The sequence below is a fragment of the Astatotilapia calliptera genome, chromosome 20 (genome assembly GCF_900246225.1).
Source record: "Astatotilapia calliptera chromosome 20, fAstCal1.2, whole genome shotgun sequence".
NCBI classification, from domain to species: Eukaryota; Metazoa; Chordata; class Actinopteri; order Cichliformes; family Cichlidae; genus Astatotilapia; species Astatotilapia calliptera.
The window spans coordinates 4676792-4701887 of record NC_039321.1 but is presented as its reverse complement, the minus strand read 5'-3'; the positions used below and the strand labels follow the sequence as shown (position 1 = coordinate 4701887).

The 25096-nt window shown below is 42.2% G+C and overlaps 2 protein-coding genes across 2 annotated transcripts in view; both read left to right on the top strand.

The window, feature by feature from the left end:
* Positions 1-1296: 1296 nt before the first annotated feature.
* LOC113013690 (uncharacterized) overlaps positions 1297-25096 on the top strand; it is a 44370-nt gene continuing 20570 nt past the window's right edge. The window contains exons 1-2 of the mRNA XM_026154795.1: positions 1297-1334; positions 8726-8799. Of these exons, the coding sequence (XP_026010580.1) occupies positions 1301-1334; positions 8726-8799 (108 nt within the window). The 5' untranslated portion in view covers positions 1297-1300. The remainder of the gene's footprint in view (positions 1335-8725; positions 8800-25096) is intronic.
* On the top strand, positions 12181-20861 carry LOC113013692 (uncharacterized). Its single transcript, XM_026154799.1, has 6 exons — positions 12181-12235; positions 12773-13120; positions 13348-13500; positions 14076-14177; positions 14989-15023; positions 20149-20861. Exons 1-6 carry the CDS (start codon positions 12202-12204, stop codon positions 20320-20322), a joined length of 846 nt encoding a protein of 281 aa, XP_026010584.1. The 5' UTR covers positions 12181-12201; the 3' UTR covers positions 20323-20861.

Here is a 25096-nt window from a genome sequence, read left to right as displayed (position 1 = left end):
GCACATCCGGTCCTGCAGCATGTCTGCGCTGGTCCAGTCGACCGCCATCTTCCCCGGGAGGGCACAAGCATCGAAGGCGTTTGGAAAGGGAGGGGGGATCAGTGTGTGCATATCAGTGTATGTGTGTGTGTCCAGAGTTCAGCTGAGACAGTGTCCTTTGCCCTGCCAGGCTAAGTAAACAGTCTTCCAGCTAACCCAGGTGGCCTTGCGTAGGATAGGAAGGACAGTCTATTATCAGGGTGTTTTTGTTTAGCTCCAGCCTTGAGATCACAGCTGTTGCTGGAGTGGTAGCCGTATGAAGTGATGGTGGTTTTTACTTTAGTGCGAACAACTCATGTGAATTTCAAAGCTGTTCTAACAGTCCAACACTGGTCTCTCAATCTCCTGTTGGAGAGCCGTGAGCTTCTCCATGATGTTATCAAACTTACGCTCCGTGATGTTGTCCTTCTTATGCTCAAAGAGCAGATACTGAGAACTCACAACCGCAGTGAGCTTCTCCAAGATGTGATCAAGTTTCGCTCAGAGGTCGTATTCTGAGTGTTCACAGCAGCCGTAAGCTTCTCCAAGATCTTATGCGTGCTGCGCTCAGTGAGCCCATTTAGAGAATTCACCACCCGTCCCATCGATTCAATCCCAGCCTTGTGGGGTTTTGAACAGCTGATTCCGCTTTCTTTAATCTTCGATAAGCCAGGGCCAAGCCAGCTCCGATCAGCAAGAACCCTGTTACCATGGTTCCAAATAGGTTGATATCTTCAACACTCAGGCTCACCCGAACCCAGACTTCTCGTTGAGAAAAGGGTGTGAATTGCATTCAGGGACCAGTTGATCAAATCCGTAATTCCTCTTTAAGTTTCTGAGAGAGTGTTCCAGGGAAAAGTAATACAAAAAAACACACTAGACAAGGACACAAGAGGCTAAGCAGGTAAGATAAGGGATCATGTGATCAACGATGCTCCGTGTCTCTGTCAGCTGTTTTACTGAGCCATGAGCTCCATGAAGAGAGTCCAGAGATTCCACTAGATGGATCCTTCCAGCGTGACCTCCAGGATCCAGACCTGCACACACACTCAGACTACCGGGATTTAGGATCGCATCACTCACCCTCGACTGGTGAGAGAGAAGGAGCGTGTGTGTGTGTGTGTGTGTGTGTGTGTGTGTGTGTGTGTGTGTGTGTGTGTGTGTGTGTGTGTGTGTGTGTGTGTGTGGTTTGAAGGCGTGACCTCGTCATTAAGAGAAGTAAGAAGTTCCTGGTTTGAAGTGAGGAAGAACTGAAGCAGCATTAAACCATCAGAGCTCTGAGATGAAACTCACTTTGCTCTGCTTCATCTTCCTCAGTGAGTAAATTCTCTTCTTATTTCTGTCACTTTCTCTCTTCTAAGTCTTATTTGTCTCCATTTTATTTTCATTTATAATTCGTTTTGCGACTCACTTCTTCGTTTCTTTGTTCTCTCTCATAATTATTGGTTTCTGTGGTTAAACATGGTGTGAAGTTTGGATATGAGTGGAATTTAAATGTTCCCACAAAATATTTTTTGCACTTTACAAATTATTTTTAGTTTTAAACCAGTTTGATCCCCAGAAATTTCTACTTTTTATTGGACACTGAATCTGTAATCAAATACTTTTCGTCTACTCTTCTATGAGAGACAAACTTATAATAGTAGAGCTGATGAAACAAACACTCTGTTTCATTTCTTCTCTTAATGAGCTGAAGAGCAACAAAGTGAGAACTGGATGTTTAGCAGCGCGACTAAAATGTTCATTTCACATACAAATATGGAAATAGCTGCTGCTGCTGCTGCTGCTGCTGATGATGATGATGATGATGATGATGATGATGATGATGATGTCATCAAAGATTTAAAAAAAAAGTCAAGTTTCATTTTTGTATCTTTTTCACAACCTTAAACTCTGAATCTTCCACATCAGATGTTTTGTGTTCGTGTATAAAACAGGAAGTTTGCTGTTTGCAAATAAAACCAGAAAAATGAAGTTAACTGAACTTCTGTGATCAGTTAAAATTCATAATCATCTGTCACATTTAATCTATAGTAAGATTGTAACTAATGATTGTTCATCCTTTCAGCAGCACTTCAGGATGGAAACACTGGTTTGGTCAAAGCACAAACTCTCCCTCACAGAGCAGAGGAAGGAGGAAACATCACAGTTAAATGCAACTTTTATTTGTCTGGAAGCAGGAAACTCTTCTGTAAGGAAAAATGTGAAGATGGAAACATTCTTGTTGAAACATCTGATGATGCAGCTCAGAACGGCAGATACAGCATTAAATATGAAAACTCAAATAATATTATGTATGTGAGCATCACACAGCTGAAACAGTCTGAGTCAGGACGGTACAGGTGCTCTTTGGACAAACGCTGGTGGACAGTTGGAAACTCTGATTTTGAGCTGATTGTCACAGAAGGTGAGTTTCTGCTAACAGTCGTGTTTGTCTTTGAAGGTGTGACAGAAGCTTCACGTCTCAAAAGCAGCTACTTTTCCTTCAAATCACCTACAGATGTTATATTTATCTGAAACATCAAGTTTCATCAGTTCTGCTGTCAAACAGCCCATAACCACGTCAGTCACATGCAGATATATAAACTGCTTCAAGTGGTCTTATTATGACTCTGATGCTTTCATTGTTCACAGCTTCAACCACTTCAACACCAAACGGGACTCTGAGACCTTTTTCAGCTTCAGTGTTTCTCTCATCAGCCTCCACACCACCAACAGCACAGAGTTTAAGCTCAACTTCAGGAAGCTCCACACCTTCATCAGCCTCCTCTGGAAGTTCAGGTATGTTATAGATTTTTATATGTATGCAGATTTATATGTGATCCATTAATGAGTGAACTATCTAGTAGTGACACACTGTGAGATGTGGAAGAAGAACATTTCTAAAATGTAAACTTCTTTCCTCGGTGTTGATGTACATGTAGAATGACAATAAATGGCTACTCTATTCTGAGTAAAAGATAAAAATGTGTTGAAACGAATTAAAGTAGAAAAATATTGGCATGATAGTAGAATTAAAGTCAAAACTGTCAAATGAATGTAACACGTGTTTGACTGAAAACTGATCATTGCAGTGACTTCAGTAAAAAGCACAACAGCTAAATGAATAAGTTTCCACCACAGCAGGTCAGCAGCTGAGAGAGGACATGGCTGACTTCCTCACAGCAGCACTGCATGAGATCTGTGCTAGATGACAGATATAGACTGTGATTAGTCGCTGTTTGGTTTCAGAGCGTTTTCACAAGTGTCAGTGTAACAGACACAGACAGAGGAAAGCATTGTGGGAGCTGTAGTTGTTACTGAGTGTTTGAAGCAGAATGAGGAGCTGCTCAAGTTTTAGCAGAAAGTACAACAGCAGGAACTTAACACAGAAAACTTGGTTAAAGTATAAATACTTTCTGTTCTACTTCATTAAATAATTTCATGCAGAAGGAAATTGATTTTTTCTGATTTGTTTTTCTGTCATGATTGATAAGCAGTTTGTCACATAAATGCCTGAGTAACTGTGTTCAGTCCAAAAACACATATTATACTGTATGTTTACTGCTAAATGAACCACATGCTCCACATGTTTACACTGCGAGTAAAAAACCTTTCTCTGTTAAACGCCTGCAGATGTGCTGATTTATGTGCGTCTTATTGTGGTCATTATCATCAGCGCCTTTTTAGCAACTTTGTTGATTTTCTACATGATGAAGAGGACAGCTAAACCCAAAGGTGAGGCTACAGGAAACACGCACGATGGTGTTTTTAACTCTTTAGTTGCCCTGGGTGTCCTGCTGTCTCTCCTGCCACATTTTTTTGTACAGCTGACTCCCATCAGCAATTAAAAGCCAGAGAAAGGTGAGCTCTGGTGCCAGAGAGCCATGTTGGTGGTTGGAGCTAGTGAGCTGTGTTTGGTGACTGTTTGCTCCTGCTCGGTGGAGAGGAGTGTTTGGTGACTAATCCTTTTTTTTAATCTACTTTTTCAGTTTACTGACTTATGCCTGAGTTTTGGTTTGCTTCTTTAAATGGTGATAGCGGCTTAACGGTGTCTTTTAGTTCAGTTACTAACAGAAGCATTAATAAAACTCTTTAGTTTAACCATTTTGCCTCCCTGTCTCCTTTTTTCGACCCAGACACTTTTTATCACTTTCCCTCATCCCCTGGACCTTTTTAGGGAAATATAACAAAGAGTCGTCCCATTAAACCCTTTAAAAACTTAAACACAGTAAAATTTTGAAATACATATCATAGGGAACTGGTTTCTGTCCAGAAAATATTAATGTCCTGACGACATAAGTAACACAAGGAAAATGACAATTAAAAGCCTGAAATGAGCTTCCAACTGTGGCTCAAATATTCTCAAATTCAGTCTGTCAGAACTTCTAAAATCATGCAGTTTGTTTACTGGGAAAATAAAAATTTCGTCACATTATGAACACAAAATTCAAATAGAACACATAAATTACATCAAATGTTTAAACTGAGAACATGTACCATTTTCAGAAATGATGGCGCACCATGTAGCGTCCCCTCATCTTTTAACAACAGTCTGGAAACATCTGGAGACCGAGGGGACTGAGGAGACTAGCTGTTAGGAATGTCGTCCTGTTCTTGTCTGTTAGAGGTTTCGAGCTGCTCAGCAGTCCTGAGTCTTCTCTGTCATGTTTTTGGTTTAATGATGCTCCAAATATTTTGAGCTGGTCAAAGGTCTGGACTGCAGGCCGTGAAGCCAGGCTGGTGTAGTAGATACAGAATGCAGTTTAATATGGTGTTGATGAAATATACCTATATATAAGACCTTCCCTTAAAAGACGTCTGGATGGGAGTACACCTTCCAGCATTGATGGCGCCTTTTTTCAGGTGTTGAAGCTTCCAATTCCACAGATACTGATGCACCCCCGTACCATCAGAGATGAAGGCTTTTGACCTGAGCACTGATAATAAACGGAACAGTCCTTCTCTTTAGTCCAGCAGATGCAACATCCAAGAGAATTTCAGCTTTTAATTGATCTCACTACAGAACACTTTTCCACTTTGCTTCAGTCAATGAAAATTGATCTTTAGCTGAGAGAAGACTCCTTTACTTCTTTGAAACTTCACCTCTTTAAGATGCTCTTTTTATACCGAGTTACTGACCTGTTACGAATGAGTTATTCTTCCAGCTGTTTGGGTTTAGCAATGCTTATTGTTCCAGCCTCCTGTTGCCCCCATGCAAACTTTTGTGAGGCATTTTTTCTGACATTAAATTCAAAATGAGCTACTGTGTTTCATGACATTATAAAAAAAAGCCTCATTTGATTGATTTTTTTTTATTTTCTAATGAATAAAATATCAGTTTAAGAGGTTTGGGAATCATTGCATTGTTTTTATTTATATTTAACACATGACCAACATTCTTGATATTATTTTTGAAAACTAAATTGAAAATAACATTTAAAACAGAGTCTATCCAGTCTAATCAGTCTACCCTTCCCTCTTTGTCAACACCATCAGTTCTTCATTTGGGAATAAGAACAATGACTGGTTAAAAGAAATTGTCATTATTGATAGGCAGGCTCCTTTTTCTTTAGTATTAATCCCTCGTTGGTCCTCTTTGCCTGATCCTTTCAGATCTACAGATGTAGTTCCACTGGTTAAAGACTGATGTTTATCTTCTTATCTGCATGTTTTTCAGGACATCCTGTGGAATCTGAGCGTGCTGACATCACACAGGTGAGTTTTAGGAACTGTGACACCTGAGCTTCATCACAGCTTGAGTTGTATCAATCAGCTGCTTTGTTCCTTCTGCAGGGCAACAACGTATATATAGAGATCAGAGAGGGGGACAGACAGAGCAGTTCACCTCCTGCAGAAGTGTCCTCAACAGATGCTGCACCAAAAACCTCCAGCCAGATGGAGATGAAAACAATAGACGTCTACAGCCTCTCCACCTCTCCTCACAACAAAGTAAGTAAAACTGTGGTCTGATTTTAAGCTCTGAGGTCAGAAATTAGGATCTAGATCAAAGTTTGTGCATTAAAGTAATTTATCATTGATAGATATTTTATGCGATTGCTAGTATTAATGCTTAAAAATTCTGCTTTTTAGTTTTTGTTTGTTTTTTTGCATTTAACATAAATTGCATTTTTTTGGTTCATTCTTGTTTCATTAACAAGCTGATAGCAAATGTTTTTTAAGATTTCATACTTAAATATTTCTTGTACACATATTTTATCTTCTCTCAGAGTTTATCTGTATGAATTTTTATTCATTTACATCATATTTTGAGAGACTGAAGTTTGATTCCTTTAGGACTGAAGATGACATGAATGCAGTTGATTATACTGAAGTGGATTTCTCCCACTATCGTGCCACCAACAGCGCCCCCTGTGGTAATGCAATATATGTTTGTACTTCGTCCCCAGGTACATGCCAGCTCTGCCGACCACACCGCAGATGCTTCACCTCCTCATATGTCCAAAAACATCAGTAGTGATGCTGCTGATGAAAGCTCGGTGGCTAACAGATGAACAGAATCCATACAACAGTATATTTTTCTGTTTATGACCATCTGTCTGTCAAACAATTACACTGTATGTTGTTTTTATTACAGCTACTTTTAGTTTAGTTTAACAGATGGCATGATGGTATGACTGGCAGGCTGCTCCTGGAGCACGATCCTTAAATGTAGTCAGCAAAAAGGCTCCAGGTGGCTAACTTCATCTATTTTATGTTAGTGTGTATTTTACCAAACCAATGGAACTCAGATTAACTGCTGTGTCACCTGTTACTGTTGTCATCAGTCAGACTGAAACAAACAATAAAAGGACAGAAAAAAAATTCTAATGTAAAAATGTTTTTTAATACCTACATTTGTTAATATTTAACTTTTCAGCATAACAGCGCTGAAGTTTCAGTTGAGACTGGATGAAGGTCTGAAGTGTCTCCTTTTATTTGTTCTCTAAATAGTGTCAGAAACGCTGATGTAGCATAAATATGGAGAGAAGGTTTGCAAATATGATCCACAACCATAAAGTAAGATTTACAAATGTACACAATGATTGGTGTGTAACTTTGAGGACTCACAAGTATGATTTGTTTAGTGCATGTTTTGTACAATCAGTGTACAAAACATGTACAGTGTTCCCTAGTTTATTATAGATGTAAATATTTTCTGTATAGATGTAAGGCTGTAAAACCCCTCACTACACACTTTATACACTTTTCTCAGACAGGCATGAACATTTTCACATTTTCTCTTGTTTATACACTCTCAAGGCTCAAACCTTCATAGAAAAATAAGGGGTGTGAGTGTGGGGACCGGTGATAAATGGGTCAGGAATGGAATGAAAAGGAAACCAGACAGAGGTGTTCAGTATGTAAAATAGTTTTATTACAAATAATCTTAACTTAAAGAGCCGGCAAAGCCGTTTTTTACCAGTAATGCCAAAAAACAAAGGAAGTAGTCGCAGCAACAAAGGAAAAAAACTACCAAACAAATAAAGGAGGCGCTTCCCGCTTCTCACACTTCTTACTTAACTCCTCGCCACGGGGAGACACCTGTGGGGCCCACAAGCCTGTAACTGCTCACCACGGGCAAAGGAGCCTTTCCAACACCTAGAAGAAATTGTGTAGAGCAACAGGGGAAAAACCAATTCACACACAGGTCATCCCCAGCTTATATAACCTCAGAGGGGATTACTGACTGGGCCCAGATGGTAAACGAGGCCAGTGAACAGCAGCTGTGTCCTGGGGAGAGAGAAGGGTGAGAGAGACAGAGGGGTAGGAGTGGCAAGAGAGAAGGAGGCGGAGAGAGCAGGCAAACACCCCACCCACACTGTAACATGTACAACATGTTGTACAATGAAACCAAAGGCACATTTGTTGGGGAGAAAACTTACAACTTACATTTTTACATTACAACAGTACAGCACACAGTCACACCGATCGAAGATTTATGTAAATATGACAAGCTGAATGCATTCTCGACTGTACAGGAAACATGGCACGAGATTGATGGACAATGGCCTACAGCCAATCAGCACGCAGAACACAATGCGCTGTAAATAAAACAAAACAAAACAAAAAAGCATGCAAATTTGCACACAAAAAAAATCTGCAAAACAGCTAGGCCACGAAAGGTGAACCGCGATTTAGCGAGGGACTACTGTACATGGATTCTCCTTCAGTCAAAAAGCAACAGTCTGCAAGTAGCTGAAAGAAGATGACGCTCACTTAACATTACACAGGATTATATATGGAATTGTGCTTCTATCTGATTGGTAAAAACTGTCAGGGAGAGGCTGTGTTTGCTTGTTTTCTCCCACAGTTACTAGTTTCTGTGGTTAAACATAGTATGAAGTTTGGAAATGAGTGGAATTTAAATATTTCCACAAACTTGTTTCTTGCAGTTTGCAAATTATTTTGAGATTCAAACCAGTTTGGTCCCCAGAAATATTTTCCTACTTTTTATTGTACATTGAATCTGTAATCAAATATTTTTTTATTTTTCCTCTACTCTTCTTTGAATGACAAACTTATAATAGTAGAGCTGATGAAACAAACACTGTGTTTTATTTCTTCTTTTAATGAGCTGAAGAGCAACAGCACAGTGAGCGGTGACAAACTTTAAGCTTTGGATGTTTTGCAGTCCTACCACTAAAACGCACATTTCACATGCAAACATAAACACAGCTGTCACATTTAATCTAAGATTGTAACTAACAATTCTTCCTCCTTTCAGCAGCACTTCAGGATGGAAACACTGGTTTGGTCAAAGCACAAACTCTCCCTCACAGAGCAGAGGAAGGAGGAAACATCGCAGTTACATGACTCTGAGACCTTTTTCAGCTTCAGTGTTTCTCTCATCAGCCTCCACACCACCAAAAGCACAGAGTTTAAGCTCAACTTCAGGAAGCTCCACACCTTCATCAGCCTCCTCTGGAAGTTCAGGTACGTTATAGATTTTTATATGTATGCAGATTTATACGTGATGAAGATCCATCAATGCGTGAACTATCTAGTACTGACACACTGTGAGATGTGGAAGAAGAACATTTCTGAAATGTAAACTTCTTTCCTCGGTGTTGATGTACATGTAGAATGACAATAAATGGCTACTCTATTCTGAGTAAAAGATAAAAAAAAATGTGTTGAAATAAATGAAAATACAAAAATATTGCAATCAAAGTAGAATTAAAGTCAAAACTGTCAAATGTATGTAGCATGTGTTTGATTGTAAACTGATCATTGCAGTGAGTTCAGTAAAAAGCACAACAGCTAAATAAATAAGTTTCCACCACAGCAGGTCAGCAGCTGAGAGAGGACATGGCTGACTTCCTCACAGCAGCACTGCATGAGATCTGTGCTAGATGACAGATATAGACTGTGATTAGTTGCTGTTTGGTTTCAGAGCTTTTTCACAAGTGTCAGTGTAACAGACACAGACAGAGGAAAGATTATAAATACTATAACTATAAATACTTTCTATGCTTCAGAGTAACTACTTCATTATTTTATTTTTTATTTTTTGCCTATCCCGTTCAGCACTGTAGCAATCAGAATTATTGTCTGAATCCCTGTCTGGTGCCCCTCAGGAGACAGAAGCTGAAGGATATTTGGTCCTTTGTTCTGACACAGGCTGTTGGGGAATTATATATTTTAACCAGTTTATGAAAGAGTTTCCAAAACCACATTTTTGTAAAGCTGCAAATAAAAATTTCCAGTTAACTCTGCCAAATGCTTTTTCTGCATCTAGAGACAATATTGTGATTTCAGTGTTTTTATTGCATGATTAGTCTATTGAATTAAGTAATCTACATGTATTTGTTGATGAGTGCCTGCCTGAAACTGGTTTGGTCAGAATGAATTAAGAGAAGGGTTATTTTCTCTAAGCTTTGCAGATTATTTTGAGGTCTACATGAATCAGGGATACTGAACGATAGCTTGAGGGAAATAAAGGGTTTTTGCAGGAGATTAATGTTGGCAGAATTCATATTTGGTGGAAGTCTGGCATTTTCCTTAATTTCTTGGAACATTCTGTGGAATACTGGTGCCAGAATCGTCCAGAATTCTTTGTAGAATTCTGCTGGAAAGCCGTCTGGACCTGGAGCCTTATTATTGGGCATACTTATCAGAGCTTCCTGGAGTTCGCCTGGCGTCAGTGGCGAATCCAGTGCCATTGCTCGACTGTCTAGTAATTTTTGAAGGGTTACATCATCAAAAAACTGATCAATTTCATTTTTAGACGGGTTTATTTGTGGTTAGTATAAAGTTTCATAGAAATCCCTAAAATTGTTGTTTATTTTTTTAGTCAAAATGCCCGGGCTGTTTTTTTGTCCCAGTACAGCCCTGGGCTCGACACGCAGTGAATTAATCTGAGAGGGTGCATCAAAAAATAAATGGCTGCACCAGCGGTGCACATCACAAATCTGCTCGCATAGACACATTAGTTGTGACTCTTCTTAATGACGGTATCTTAGCTAACAACCCCAACTACCAGATTCAACTTGTAATTGGCTAAAAATAACTTCTGGTGAGAGGGACGTTGTTAGCTTTCCACATTCTGACACTTCAAAAGCTTCAGGAGCTTTCCGCTCAGCGCAGCATCAGCACCACGGAAACACACGGATACATCCGTAGACTCGAGACAGTCTACGGAAGTCCCAATGTGTTTTTGGGACTTTCAGGTGTTTGGACCAATGTTTTCTTTTCTGATCAAACCAGAAATCTTTAATGAGCATCTGGATTTGTCTCGCATTAACTGGCTGAGTTAATACCAGTTAATGCAACATCGAAGCAGCTGGAATCCACAGCTGTGCGTGTTCATGGAGCTTGCATTTTCACCTGCTGAACATCACTACCTGACAAGTTTAACTGTCTTCAGAATATTGCAGAGGCCTTATTGACAGTATTTGGCTCTACATATCTGTGTTTCTAGCTGTATGCCCTAAATGATTTCTAGCTGTATGCCCTAAATGATTTCTAGCTGTATGCCCTAAATGATCTCTAGCTGCAGCTAGAGATCATTTAGGGCATACATGTATGCCATAAATGATTTCTAGCTAGAGTAAAGAGCCACGCTCCAACTGATGTTTAACCAGTATTTTTTTTACCTCCTCTTCACCAGCAAACACAGATATTGTGTCAGCAAAATAAAATTACAACCCAAACAAAAACGTATCGCGTGCGCCTTTCTACCAAATATTCAGGAGCAATTGCTTGTCTGTACTTTTGTACTCTGTGTGCAACTCTTATAATAGGCTGGGAGTATGCTTGTGCTGTGAGGTCCTTGCCTCCACGTGGTTATGTAACTGAGCGGTGGACAGGATACATTTATATTTATTATGACTTATATATATATATATATAGTCTACTTCTTTTGTATCTTTTTGACCTGGGGTTACAATTTCTTGTGAATGGGTAAAATAAAAACGTAACATATATAAGGTTATTCTGTTTGGTCAGAGTTTTGTTACAACACAATATTAAAAAAATAAACTTCAAATAAAGAAGAAAAGAATTATTACAAAAGTAAACACTTGGTAAATATTTTCCTTTCCTCCATTATTGTGTTTAGGTTTGGGTAGAGAATGCATGAATTTCTGAACATTAAAAGATGTTATGATACACAATTTTAAATAGAAATTTTAAATAAATAAAGATTTTATTTCTGAGTCTTGTGATAAATGAAATATTAAATATTGTTTGTTTGCATACTGCCCCTCTTTAGTTTCCAAAGTCTTTAACTGACTTTCATTCATTTGTTATTTTTATGTCTGTTTCATCAGACATAATGTATTGAGACCAAATAGTTAAACAACGGTGCATTTTATTGATCAAAAGTTCCAGATATGCCTCTGTGAAGAACATTTTTGCAGAGCAGATGCAAAAATAGCCTTTAGGAAGATTGTAGTGTTGTGTTTGATCTGATGAAAATGGAGGACTGACAGCATTTTAGTATAATGAGCAAGTCTAGTTTATAACTAATAATGTATAATTGTAGTTCAGTAAACCTCAAGCAGTCGGTTTCTTTTGAGCCATAAAGAAACACTGTTGCAATAGTGTGTGTGTGTGTGTGTGTGTGTGTGTGTGTGTGTGTGTGTGTGTGTGTGTGTGTGTGTCTTTTGAAGGCGTGACCACCTCATTAAGAGAAGTAAGAAGTTCCTCGTTTGCAGTAAAGAAAGAAACGAAGCAGCATTAAACCATCAGAGCTCTGAGATGAAGCACACTTTGCTCTGCTTCATCTTCCTCAGTGAGTAAATTTGCTTCTTATTTCTGTCACTTTCTCTGTTCTAAGTCTTATTTACCTTCACTTTATTGTCATTTGTATGTAATCAGCTGGTTTTACAACTTGCTTTACTTCTTTGTTTTCTCTCATACAAATTATTTCGTTCTGTGATTAAACTGAGTGTTTGGAAAAGAGTCACTCAAACATGCAGCTTATAGAAAGGACACTTTTTAATATTTATAAAAAGATAAAACCCTGAAATATAAACATACGTCGAATTCAAAGGTTTACACAAACTTCTGCTTTTGCATCACTGCATTGTGCAAATCATTTTGATTTCACTTTTAACCCCAGAAATGACTTTTTGAATTTTTATTGTACATTTAGTCTGCAATCAAATATTTTTTTTTTCTCTATCCTTCTGAACATCTTAGTAGAGCTCCTTAAGCAACACTGAATTATTATTTATTTCATATACTGAAGAGGAACAACACAGTGACAACCATCTGTCTTAGTTTAACATATAAGAAGATTGTAACTAATGATTGTTCATCCTTTCAGCAGCACTTCAGGATGGAAACACTGGTTTGGTCAAAGCACAAACTCTCCCTCACAGAGCAGAGGAAGGAGGAAGCATCACAGTTGCGTGCAAATTTTATTTGCCTGGAAGCAGGAAACTCTTCTGTAAGAAAAAATGTGAAGATGGAAACATTCTTGTTGAAACATCTGATGATGCAGCTCAGAACGGCAGATACAGCATTAAATATGAAAAAACATCCACTCTGTCATATACTCTGTATGTGAGCATCACACAGCTGAAACAGTCTGACTCAGGACGGTACAGGTGCTCTTTGGACAGAACTTTGCATACAGATGGAAACGATGATTTCGAGCTGATTGTCACAGAAGGTGAGTTTCTGCTAACAGTCGTGTTTGTCTTTGAAGGTGTGACAGAAGCTTCACGTCTCAAAAGCAGCTACTTTTCCTTCAAATCACCTACAGATGTTATATTTATCTGAAACATCAAGTTTCATCAGTTCTGCTGTCAAACAGCCCATAACCATGTCAGTCACATGCAGATATATAAACTGCTTCAAGTGGTCTTATTATGACTCTGATGCTTTCATTGTTCACAGCTTCAACCACTTCAACACCAAACGGGACTCTGAGACCTTTTTCAGCTTCAGTGTTTCTCTCATCAGCCTCCACACCACCAACAGCACAGAGTTTAAGCTCAACTTCAGGAAGCTCCACACCTTCATCAGCCTCCTCTGAAACCAAACATGCAGGTACAATATACTGGGTGGCTGTCACTCAGGAGGTAGAGCCTGTCATCTGCTAATTGGAGGGCCAGTCGTTTGATCCCAAATTCCAGTGTGCTCATCAGTGTAACGGTTGGATAGAAAGCACAAACGTGTTTGTCTAAAAAGATGAACAAGGCAGGTCGTACGAGTGCTCGAGTAGAAAAGGGCTTTGGGCTCATAATGTGTTTTTATCAGAGAACTACATAGGAATGACACATTAAGAGCTGTGGAAGAAGCGCTCTGATCTTTAAGTGACTTAAATGAGAAGCAGGTGCTCAATGCAGAAAAACTTAGTGAAAAAGTAAACAGTTTCTATGCTTTTGAGTAACTACTTCATTAAATAATTTAATGCAGAAGGAAACTGAAGTCAATAGTTTTAAAAAAAAATTGTTCCATCATGCTTGATAAACAGTTTGTCAGGTAATGTTCGAGGAACTGTTTTCAATCTAAAAAATACACGTTACTCTGTATGTGCACAACTTTACTGCTAGATGAACAGACCTGCAGGCCACATGGTTACACTGTGAGTAAAAGAAATCTTCTCTGTTAAACTCCTGCAGATGTGCTGATTTATGTGGGTCTGATTCTGCTCGTTATGATCGTCGTCTTATCAGCAGCTCTGCTGATTTTCTACATGAAGAGAAGGACCACTAAACCCAGGGGTGAGGCTACAGGAAACAAACACAGTGTTTTCATCACATTTCATCACAGTAAAAATTATTTTCTCACTTTTTCATGCATGGATTAAATATTCTGTCAATCAACGCAAATGTCAACATGCAGCATGTATAATATGCTCCTTTGTTCAGTGTATTGTCATCATAAACACCTTTAAAGCAGATTATTTACCAAAGTGTAATTGTCATTTAGGTTTATACAGGGAGAACAAATAGAAAAGATTTTTTCTCTTTCCCAGTTTTCCACCTTTTTTTGTATAAAATCAGTGTAACTCTGATCCAGTCACCACGATGAGAGTGTGTCTACGTCATGGTAACACCAGATAATCTCAGACTGACAGAGCTGCTGTGAAAACAGACCGTTGGACTGAAAGGTGTTACTGATCTGATGGTGACGATCACCAACACAGTCTCACTTGGATATGTTCAAAAATAATCCTTCAAAATTACAGTTTTATCAAATAACCATAAAACACAGGGAAACATGGCACCATGGCTGATCTGTCTCAGCTCAGAATGTCTCATTTTGCATGAATTAAGTCAGGTGTGACGTTTCTGTCACGCTGTTTTCACCTTTGAAGTTCAGTCTGTTTGTAAAAAGAGCACCAGATGTTCATTTATGACTCACAACAGAATCTGACTGATATGATTTTGATTCTTTATCAGTCATGTGTCTTATCTAACTGTAGTTCATATGAAGTTCTTCATATCGTTCCTGAGTTTAGTTCCTCAGGTTCTTCTTCCTGTAATGTGCCTTAAAGACAGACGTTTATTTTCTGAGCTGCATGTTTTTCAGGACCTCCTGTGGAAACCGAGTATGCTGACATGCAGGTGAGTTTTAGGACCTGTGACACACATCAGCTTCATTATTGTTTGCTTTGTATCTGTCAGCTGGTTTGTTCTCCTGCTGCAGACCATCGGGTTCTATAAAAGATATTGGAAAGTGTGACAAACCGTGCAGGTCACCTTCTATAGAAGTGTCTTCAGTTTATGCCACCACCAAAGACCCGCGTTCTCTTTTGACATTGGGGCAGAGGCTGGTAGGAGGAGTTGGCTGTCTGGTCGGGATCTGGGATGCAGGGCTCCATCTCTCTGGGAAGATCTCAGCCCCCCCCCCCCCCCCCCCCCCCCCCAGGTATTGGGGCCCATCTCCCCCCAACACACTCCCTGTCAGTGGCAGATGCCCTCAGCCGTCAGTGGTGTACTGTGTCACTCCCGGTGGCTGCTTGGCAGGACCTGGCGCCTGTGGCTCAGGGTGGGGTAGTTGTGGATGGTCCTCCTTGGGCTCTCGTGCTCTGGGGGCCTCTGAATGTCTGGGGTTTGGATCTCCTGCATGCATGCTCATGCCCTGGGGAACGGGGCTATGGCTCCCCACACCTTCTAGCGGACTGTTACATGGAGTAGCCTTTTGAATACAAGCACGCTCACGCATACAGGTTTGCTCACAGGTGTGCACACAGGTGCTCACAGACAAACTATATCTTTCTTGGCTGCTACCTCAAAGCACATCGTGCACTGTTGGTCACATGCTGCGCAATAACATTCAATATTTAGTATTTACTGTTGGTTAACACTTATCTAGGTTATTGCTGTGGTGTTGTGTTGCTCTCTTTTTGCTTGTTTTTGTCACAATACGGCCGTGTGCAGGCAAGAGTAGGACCCAAACGCAAACTCAGAGTCAAAAGGTAAACTCAAAAAACACAGCTTTATTGCTGGCGTGAAGTGGGACACGAAAAACAACACAAAATAAACTAAACTGGGAAAAACTAAAGCACAAGGAGCCACAGGGAAAAATCACACAGCTATGATGGAGGACGCAACACTGACAAAGAGAAACATGGGGCTTAAATACACTGAGGGATAACGAGGGGGAATGAGCCACAGGAGGAGAGCACAGCTGAGAGTAATTAAGCAGGACGAGGCAAGGGAAGCAAAACTAGAAACATTAACATAGAACAGACTGTGAAAGTAAAACAGGAAACACACTGACGGAACTCAAGACATGTGAACTTAACAGACTGGGGGAGACAGAACATAGGGATCTGAAACATGGAACAGAAAGGCACAGTAGATCAACATGAACATAACAACGCCACAGGGGAAGAGTAAAACTGAACACGATGAACACAGAAACACCAGACCTCTTCACAATAAAACAGGAAACATAATGAGACGTAGACATGACAACCCAAACTTCACAATGTAAGACACAGACATGAAACACATGAAAAGCAGGGGAGATTTACCATAGTTGGAAACACGAGGGGGAAATAATAAGAACTAGAAACACTTAAGCATGATAACAAATGAACTTAGGAACCTGAAGGGCTTACATAAACTAAAACATCAAAATGAACTAAAACTCAAAACACTGGGTCATAAGACCCAGGATCGTGACAGAGCCCCCCCTTCAAGGGCGGATTCCAGACGCCCAAAACCATGAACAAAGAAACAAACACGAAACAAAACCAAAACAACCCGCCCAGGGCGGGCAGTGGGGGTCCAGGATGGAGGGCCCGAAACCGACCAAAACCAGAGCAAAAGTCCCACAAAAAGGGCGCAAAAAGCCCATGAAAGGCACTAAAGCTCTGGAGACAGTTCTCAAAACTTTCCGGGGGCCGACCTGGAGGGTGACAGCACAAAAGTCCACAGTTAAGTAGTTCAGGGGGCCGTCCTGGAGGTCGATAGCATAACAGTTCATAGTTCAAAGGTTCAGGGGGCCAGCCACGAGGAAGGAGGCAGTGGCGAAGCAGGTATGGCTGGCCACACTCGGGCGGCTTGGCTGGCGGCCGGCGGCGACGTGGACAAGACCCGTCGGGTGGCTTGGCTGGTGGTCGACAGTAGTGTGGATGTGGACGTGACACCTCGGGTGGTTTGGTGGGTTTCCATGAACAGGCTGTTTTGACAGGCCCCAGAAACAGCCATGCTGGACGTGGCTTGGCAGGCGAGACGAGCAGAGGTGTGCTGTCGACCTCTGGCTGGGCCGTGGCAGGACCAGGCGAGGCAGGACCAGATAATGGCACTGCAGTTGACGGCATGGAAGGATGCTGGACGGGCTTGGCTGAACCTCCAGCTGGCGCAACAGGACCAGGCGAGGCAGGGCCAGCAGGTGCGGAGACCTCTGGCTGAGGCGAGGCAGGGCCAGACGCAGCAGAGGCAGAGGCCGGACCTGGCGAGGCTGAAGACTCTGATCTGATGAGGCCGGACCTGGCGAGGCTGAAGCCTCTGATGAGGCCGGACTAGGCGAGGCTGAAGCCTCTGATGAGGCCGGACCAGGCGAGGCTGAAGCAGAACCAGGTGACAGTGAGGCAGCCGCAGGTGGTGGCTGGACGGGCTCCTCGGGCCCCCCAGCTGACGTGGCAGGAGGCTGTGTAAGTTGCAGCAACACACAGTCTATAGTGGGTGAGATGAGTTCGTATAAGTTCTCAGACTGAGGTGTAGCAGAACCAGGCGAGGTGTCGTCCTCAGGCTGAGGCGCAGAAGCAGCAGGCGGTAGCGCAGCAGGTGGTGGTCCTGCAGGTGGCGGCACTACAGCCACAGGTGGTGAAGCAGAAGGTGGCCGGACGGGCTCCTCGGGCCCGCCAGCTAACGTGGCGTGAAACTGGACGGGCTCCTCGGGCCCCCCAGCTGACGTGACGTGAGGCCGGACGGGCTCCTCGGGCCCTCCAGCTGACGTGGCGTGAGGCCGGACGGGCTCCTCGGGCCCTCCAGCTGACGTGGCGTGAGGCCGGACGGGCTCCTCGGGCCCTCCAGCTGACGTGGCGTGAGGCCGGACGGGCTCCTCGGGCCCTCCAGCTGACGTGGCGTGAGGCCGGACGGGCTCCTCGGGCCCTCCGGCTGACGTGGCGTGAGGCCGGACGGGCTCCTCGGGCCCTCCGGCTGACGTGGCGTGAGGCCGGACGGGCTCCTCGGGCCCTCCGGCTGACGTGGCGTGAGGCCGGACGGGCTCCTCGGGCCCTCCGGCTGACGTGGCGTGAGGCCGGACGGGCTCCTCGGGCCCTCCGGCTGACGTGGCGTGAGGCCGGACGGGCTCCTCGGGCCCTCCAGCTGACGTGGCGCGAGGCCGAACGGGCTCCTCGGGCCCTCCAGCTGACGTGGCGTGAGGCCGGACGGGCTCCTCGGGCCCTCCAGCTGACGTGGCATGAAGCTGGACGGGCTCCTCGGGCCCTCCAGCAGTGGAAGAAAACTGCTCCGCTGCTCGGGATTGCTGACGGCGTGAACGCCGTTTTCTCCGGGAAGGAGGGGGAGGAGACGTGCCAGCCCGCGAATCCTCGAGCGGACCGGGCTGAACCTCCTCCGAGTCTTCATAGTGGAGAGGCCGATCCGGGCGGATGTGTACGGTGGAAACGAGGAAGTCCTGGATGAGAGGGTTTAGCGTGCCAAATAGCCAGGGAAGTCCAGAAACCATCCTCTGCAGACGGATGGCTAACTCCTCCTGGTACTCTTCAAAGGGCAGCGCAAACCATTCCTGGCATAGAAACTCCACCGCATAGATCATGTCCTCCCGGAGCTCAGCGGAGGGATTATGAGTTGCTGGGTCCATTGTCTGGTTGCGTCCTTCTGTCACAATACGGCCGTGTGCAGGCAAGAGTAGGACCCAAACGCAAACTCACAGAGTCAAAAGGTAAACTCAAAAAACACAGCTTTATTGCTGGCGTGAAGTGGGACATGAAAAACAACACAAAATAAACTAAACTGGGAAAAACTAAAGCACAAGGAGCCACAGGGAAAAATCACACAGCTATGATGGAGGACGCAACACTGACAAAGAGAAACATGGGGCTTAAATACACTGAAGGATAACGAGGGGGAATGAGCCACAGGAGGAGAGCACAGCTGAGAGTAATTAAGCAGGACGAGGCAAGGGAAGCAAAACTAGAAACATTAACATAGAACAGACTGTGAAAGTAAAACAGGAAACACACTGACGGAACTCAAGACATGTGAACTTAACAGACTGGGGGAGACAGAACATAGGGATCTGAAACATGGAACAGAAAGGCACAGTAGATCAACATGAACATAACAACGCCACAGGGGAAGAGTAAAACTGAACACGATGAACACAGAAACACCAGACCTCTTCACAATAAAACAGGAAACATAATGAGACGTAGACATGACAACCCAAACTTCACAATGTAAGACACAGACATGAAACACATGAAAAGCAGGGGAGATTCACCATAGTTGGAAACACGAGGGGGAAATAATAAGAACTAGAAACACTTAAGCATGATAACAAATGAACTTAGGAACCTGAAGGGCTTACATAAACTAAAACATCAAAATGAACTAAAACTCAAAACACTGGGTCATAAGACCCAGGATCGTGACAGTTTTCTTTTTTTTTCTCTTTCAACAGCTGAGCGAGTGGATTTTTTAGTGTCTTCTAGTGTCTTCTCTCACTGTCCCTCTTTCCCTCCTTTTCTTTCTTTCTTTCTTTCTTTCTTTCTTTCTTTCTTTCTTTCTTTCTTTCTTTCTTTCTTTCTTTCTTTCTTTCTTTCTTTCTCCCTTACCTATCCCCCAGTCATGTCTGTCCGGTCTGTAATAACTTGAAATAAAATAAATAAATAATAACAACAAAGACCATAATGATCCACTGGTCAAAATAAATCCATTGGACATCTTTCTTGGCCTCCAGACAATAATTCTGATTACTTTAGCAATCAGAATTATTGTCTGAATTATTAAAGTATCAAATGGGACAGGCAAAACATATACATGTATGTATACACACACACACACACATATATCTATAGATATATATAAACATCTTTCTGGTGGAAAACAGGTCTATCAAAAGTTGTTTTGTTACAAAAGTATTTTGAAAGATGATTTCAGAGGCTTTATGATAATTAAAGGGGTTTTTTGGTTTTCATATATTTAAGATTTTTTTTAATTATAACATATTTTTGGAGTCTAATGTTTGATCTCACCTCTTTATCTCTTTAAGGCAGATAACCTCTGCTACGCTGAAGTGCATTTTCCCCACATTCCTGTCACCAGCAGCGCCCCCTGTGGTGAAGCAACTGATGTTGTCTACTCAATGCCTCAGGTGGACCTGAGTACTGCCATCCACACCAAAGGTGCTTCACCTCCTCTGTACGCTACTGTTGCCTCACTATGAATTACATCAGTAGTGTTTTTTTAAACCTGTCCTGTCCAGCAGAATAATGGTCTGAATGCTTTGTTGTGCCAAACATATTTGCTTTCCCAAGAGGAGCACCATAGACTCTTTTTAGGTTTTTGTTATATTTATTTGTTTTATTTTATTATTCATATTTTTCTCTGTATAGATATTAAGCTGGAATGGACAGGGGGTGAGGGATGTATTGGCAAAAGACAGGAGAAGAAATCAGAGGACTAGAAGAAGAAAAAGGAAAGAAAAACGAGAGAAAACAATGAGGGTGGGGAAAAAAATCGAGTTTGAAGTATGCAGTTATATAGCCTGAGGTTAAAGTTGTTTTTATTAGAGCTGCTTATAATTTAGCTCAACAGATATATAATATAAAGATGTTGCTTTTATGATTCTGGATGAATTTAGTGAAACGATTGCAGAAAACAGACTGCTTGGAAACAAGATATCTTTCAAGGAAGACGAAAAGTGAAGAGATGCAGTAATCTACATGTTTTTAATGAAAATAAACATTGGCACTTTTGACAGTGTATGGTTTTTATTTTCTTTTTATAAAATAATTTATAAATATTAGAATACGCACATTTCCTTCACTTCTGCAGTGAAAATATTTAGACTCAGCTTCTTCATAAAAACAATATTGTAAAAGAAAGCAACAGGACTTCTTAAACTTTTTGAGGATGTTTCATCTTCAGTTCTAAAAACCCAGAGGTGGAGAATCCCAGGTGTTTGAATCCTAGTGGTCATTGGCCCACTATTGATCATGTGCCTCATCAAATGAGCCAAGGTGTGAAAAACAATTTTGGGTGAAGCCATATTTATTGCCCCACACCATCATGTGATCTACTGAGGTCACCTGATGCAAGGTGTGAGTTAGGATTGAAGGACCTGGGAAGGGATCTCAAAACTGGTTTGTCGGTGGCTGATAGGTGAGCTCATAAATCACCTCCTCTGTTCAATGATGGTCATTTACAGTGGACATAGACGGCCACTTCAGAAACACCTGTCTTCTTGGTCCGAAATGGGAACACTGGCACTCTTTAAAATATGTCTTTCGTCTTTAAAGAATAAGGTGCAGATGTATATCTGAGTCTCGTCCTGTCGAAGTGGCTCTTCTATGTTTGTCATGCTTTTATGGGGTGGATGCTCCATGGACTCACTGCACACCATACACAATGTTGCTAAGGTGTTGTATTTATTGCCTGTTTTTTTCTAGCTTTCCAAGTTTGTAATTTGTTCCTGTTATTTATTGATTAGCTTGTGTTTGAGATTTTTTCCCTTGGGGTGAGCTAGTGTTTGTCTTAGGGTCTGTCCTGGTCTGAAGTGCACTGGCATGAGCACTGAGTTTAGCTGAAAACCTGCCACATAAGGGAGCTCTTGGTGGTGGCGGATGCATCTCTCACCCTCTCCCTCCCTTATCTTTCCTGCTTGGCTTCTATGTCCTTGTCTAGTCTCGTCTAACTCTAACCCTCAGAGAGACTCTCAGTCTTGCTCTCTAAAACCTGATTTGATCAACTGGTCCCTTAACAAAATTGACACCCTACCCTCGACCAGAAGCCTAGGCTCGGGAGAGCCTGATTGTCCTGCAGAGACGTTTGCTGCTGGATACTCAGTGGTCGGTTGCGTCGGGTGCCTGGCGACACTCTCGATGGAGGACACTGAATGACATGACACCATGATAACAGAGTTCTGGCTGATCGGAGATGGCTCGGACCAGGCTTATCGAAGAACAAAGAAAGCGGTTACAGCTGTTCAAAACCCCACAAGGCTGGCTGATTGACAAAGGGCAAGGCATGAGTACTGAGACTGTGTTTATTGAATGCAATATGGCTTTGCAACGGGAAATTAATAGACCTGGTGACCAGTGGTCGACATTAAGAACAACTGCAACTTCTTTAATGGTACCTGTTCCGACCTGTCTCCCCAGTGTGATGTTTGTGTAATGTATGAATGGTTGGAAGGGGTCCAAATAAAGGATTCATCATCAAAACACTGTTATTCCAGCAACATGTTGTTAATCATTTTTACTTCTTATGTATTCAATCATTAAATGTACAAAGTAGCAACAAAAAATATTTCTGTATATCTAAATTACGTGATGTTCTAACTACAACGCTGCTAAGCAGCTGCATGGCTCATCAAATAAATTAAGTTAATATAGGACTTAAATTGGAAACAGTATGTGTCAATGCAAGATTTAAATAAAAGTGACAGTTGGAAGCAGAAAAAAACCTCTTACACTCATACAGAAAGTTTTACAGACAGCATTACAATGCTCAAAGAAAAATATAATAACAGTAAATACTCCAAGCAAACTAAATAAAGCATGTGCATGTGCAATTAAAATAAAAGTGACAGGTTTTTTAAAAATAAATGTCAGGGCATTGAAGGTAAACAGACAGAGGGAGAGGATGGTGATCACCTGACAAAATAAAAACAATGTGGGCTTTATAGATATATGGGAAACTTTCTGGGGAAAACCTGGCATTGTCAGGAGAGACAGCATCCATCCCACTTTGGATGGACCTGCTCTAATTTCTAGCCAATCTAGCCAAATGTAAGAAAGACCCCAAAATGTGACTAATCAGAGGTGTGACCAGGAAGCAGAGTTGCAGTCTCTGCAGCTTCTCTCCTCCTGTTATCGACCCCCAAAAATGCGAACGTGTGAAAATGAAAGCTTTAATATGGCATTAAATCTATTATTAGACTCAACTGGCTTCTCTCAAAATGTAAAGAGCCCACTATAAAAAAAAAACCCGTCTATATACCCCGTATAAAAAAGCCATCTGTAAAACTAGAACCTCTTACTATTCTTCACTGATTGCAGAAAATAAGATGAACCCTAGGTTTGTCTTCAGCGCTGTAGCCAGGCTCACAAAAAGTCAGATCTCTGTTGAGCCAGAGATTAACTAGTTAATTTAACATTAACTAGACTTGGCTGACCAACCTGTGCACTGCCTGGCTTTATTACAAGAAGGCCTATGACTCGATGCCCCACACCTTGATCCTGGAATTCCTAGAATTGTACAAGATCAACAGGACCCTAAGAGCCTTCATCAGGAACTCAATGGGGATGTGGCGGACAACACTAGAGGCCTACTTCAAGCCAACAGCACAAGTCACCATGAAGTGTGGGATCTACCAATGAGATGCTCTGTCCCCACTGCTGTTCTGCATAGGCCTGAACCCCCTCATTGAGATCATTGGCAAGACTGGCTACGGATACTGACTATGGAATGGAGCAATCGTCAACTCATCCTCTATCAGGCTGTATGCCAAGAGAGAATAAGACATCGATTCACTGATCCACACCACCAGGATATACAGCAACAATACTGGAATGTCGTTTGGACTGGAGAAGTGTAGTCAGATGATAAAAAAAGAGAGAGAAGGTAGTCAGAACTGAGAGGATCAAACTACCAGAAGGGAACATTACAGACATGGAGCACAGCTACAGTGGGGCAAAAAAGTATTCAGTCAGCCACCGATTGTGCAAGTTCCCCCACCTAAAATGATGACAGAGGTCAGTAATTTGCACCAGAGGTACACTTCAACTGTGAGAGAACGAATGTGAAAAAAAAAAATCCATGAATCCACATGGTAGGATTTGTAAAGAATTTATTGGTAAATCAGGGTGGAAAATAAGTATTTGGTCAATAACAAAAATACAACTCAATACTTTGTAACATAACCTTTGTTGGCAATAACAGAGGTCAAACGTTTACTATAGGTCTTTACCAGGTTTGCACACACAGTAGCTGGTATTTTGGCCCATTCCTCCATGCAGATCTTCTCGAGAGCAGTGATGTTTTGGGGCTGTCGCCGAGCAACACGGACTTTCAACTCCCGCCACAGATTTTCTATGGGGTTGAGGTCTGGAGACTGGCTAGGCCACTCCAGGACTTTCAAATGCTTCTTACGGAGCCACTCCTTTGTTGCCCGGGCGGTGTGTTTTGGATCATTGTCATGTTGGAAGACCCAGCCTCGTTTCATCTTCAAAGTTCTCACTGATGGAAGGAGGTTTTGGCTCAAAATCTCACGATACATGGCCCCATTCATTCTGTCCTTAACACGGATCAGTCGTCCTGTCCCCTTGGCAGAAAAACAGCCCCATAGCATGATGTTTCCACCCCCATGCTTCACAGTAGGTATGGTGTTCTTGGGATGCAACTCAGTATTCTTCTTCCTCCAAACACGACGAGTTGAGTTTATACCAAAAAGTTCTACTTTGGTTTCATCTGACCACATGACATTCTCCCAATCCTCTGCTGTATCATCCATGTGCTCTGTGGCAAACTTCAGACGGGCCTGGACATGCACTGGCTTCAGCAGCGGAACACGTCTGGCACTGCGGGATTTGATTCCCTGCCGTTGTAGTGTGTTACTGATGGTGACCTTTGTTACTTTGGTCCCAGCTCTCTGCAGGTCATTCACCAGGTCCCCCCGTGTGGTTCTGGGATCTTTGCTCACCGTTCTCATGATCATTTTGACCCCACGGGATGAGATCTTGCGTGGAGCCCCAGATGGAGGGAGATTATCAGTGGTCTTGTATGTCTTCCATTTTCTGATGATTGCTCCCACAGTTGATTTTTTCACACCAAGCTGCTTGCCTATTGTAGATTCACTCTTCCCAGTCTGGTGCAGGTCTACAATACTTTTCCTGGTGTCCTTCAAAAGCTCTTTGGTCTTGGCCATGGCGGAGTTTGGAGTCTGACTGTTTGAGGCTGTGGACAGGTGTCTTTTATACAGATGATGAGTTCAAACA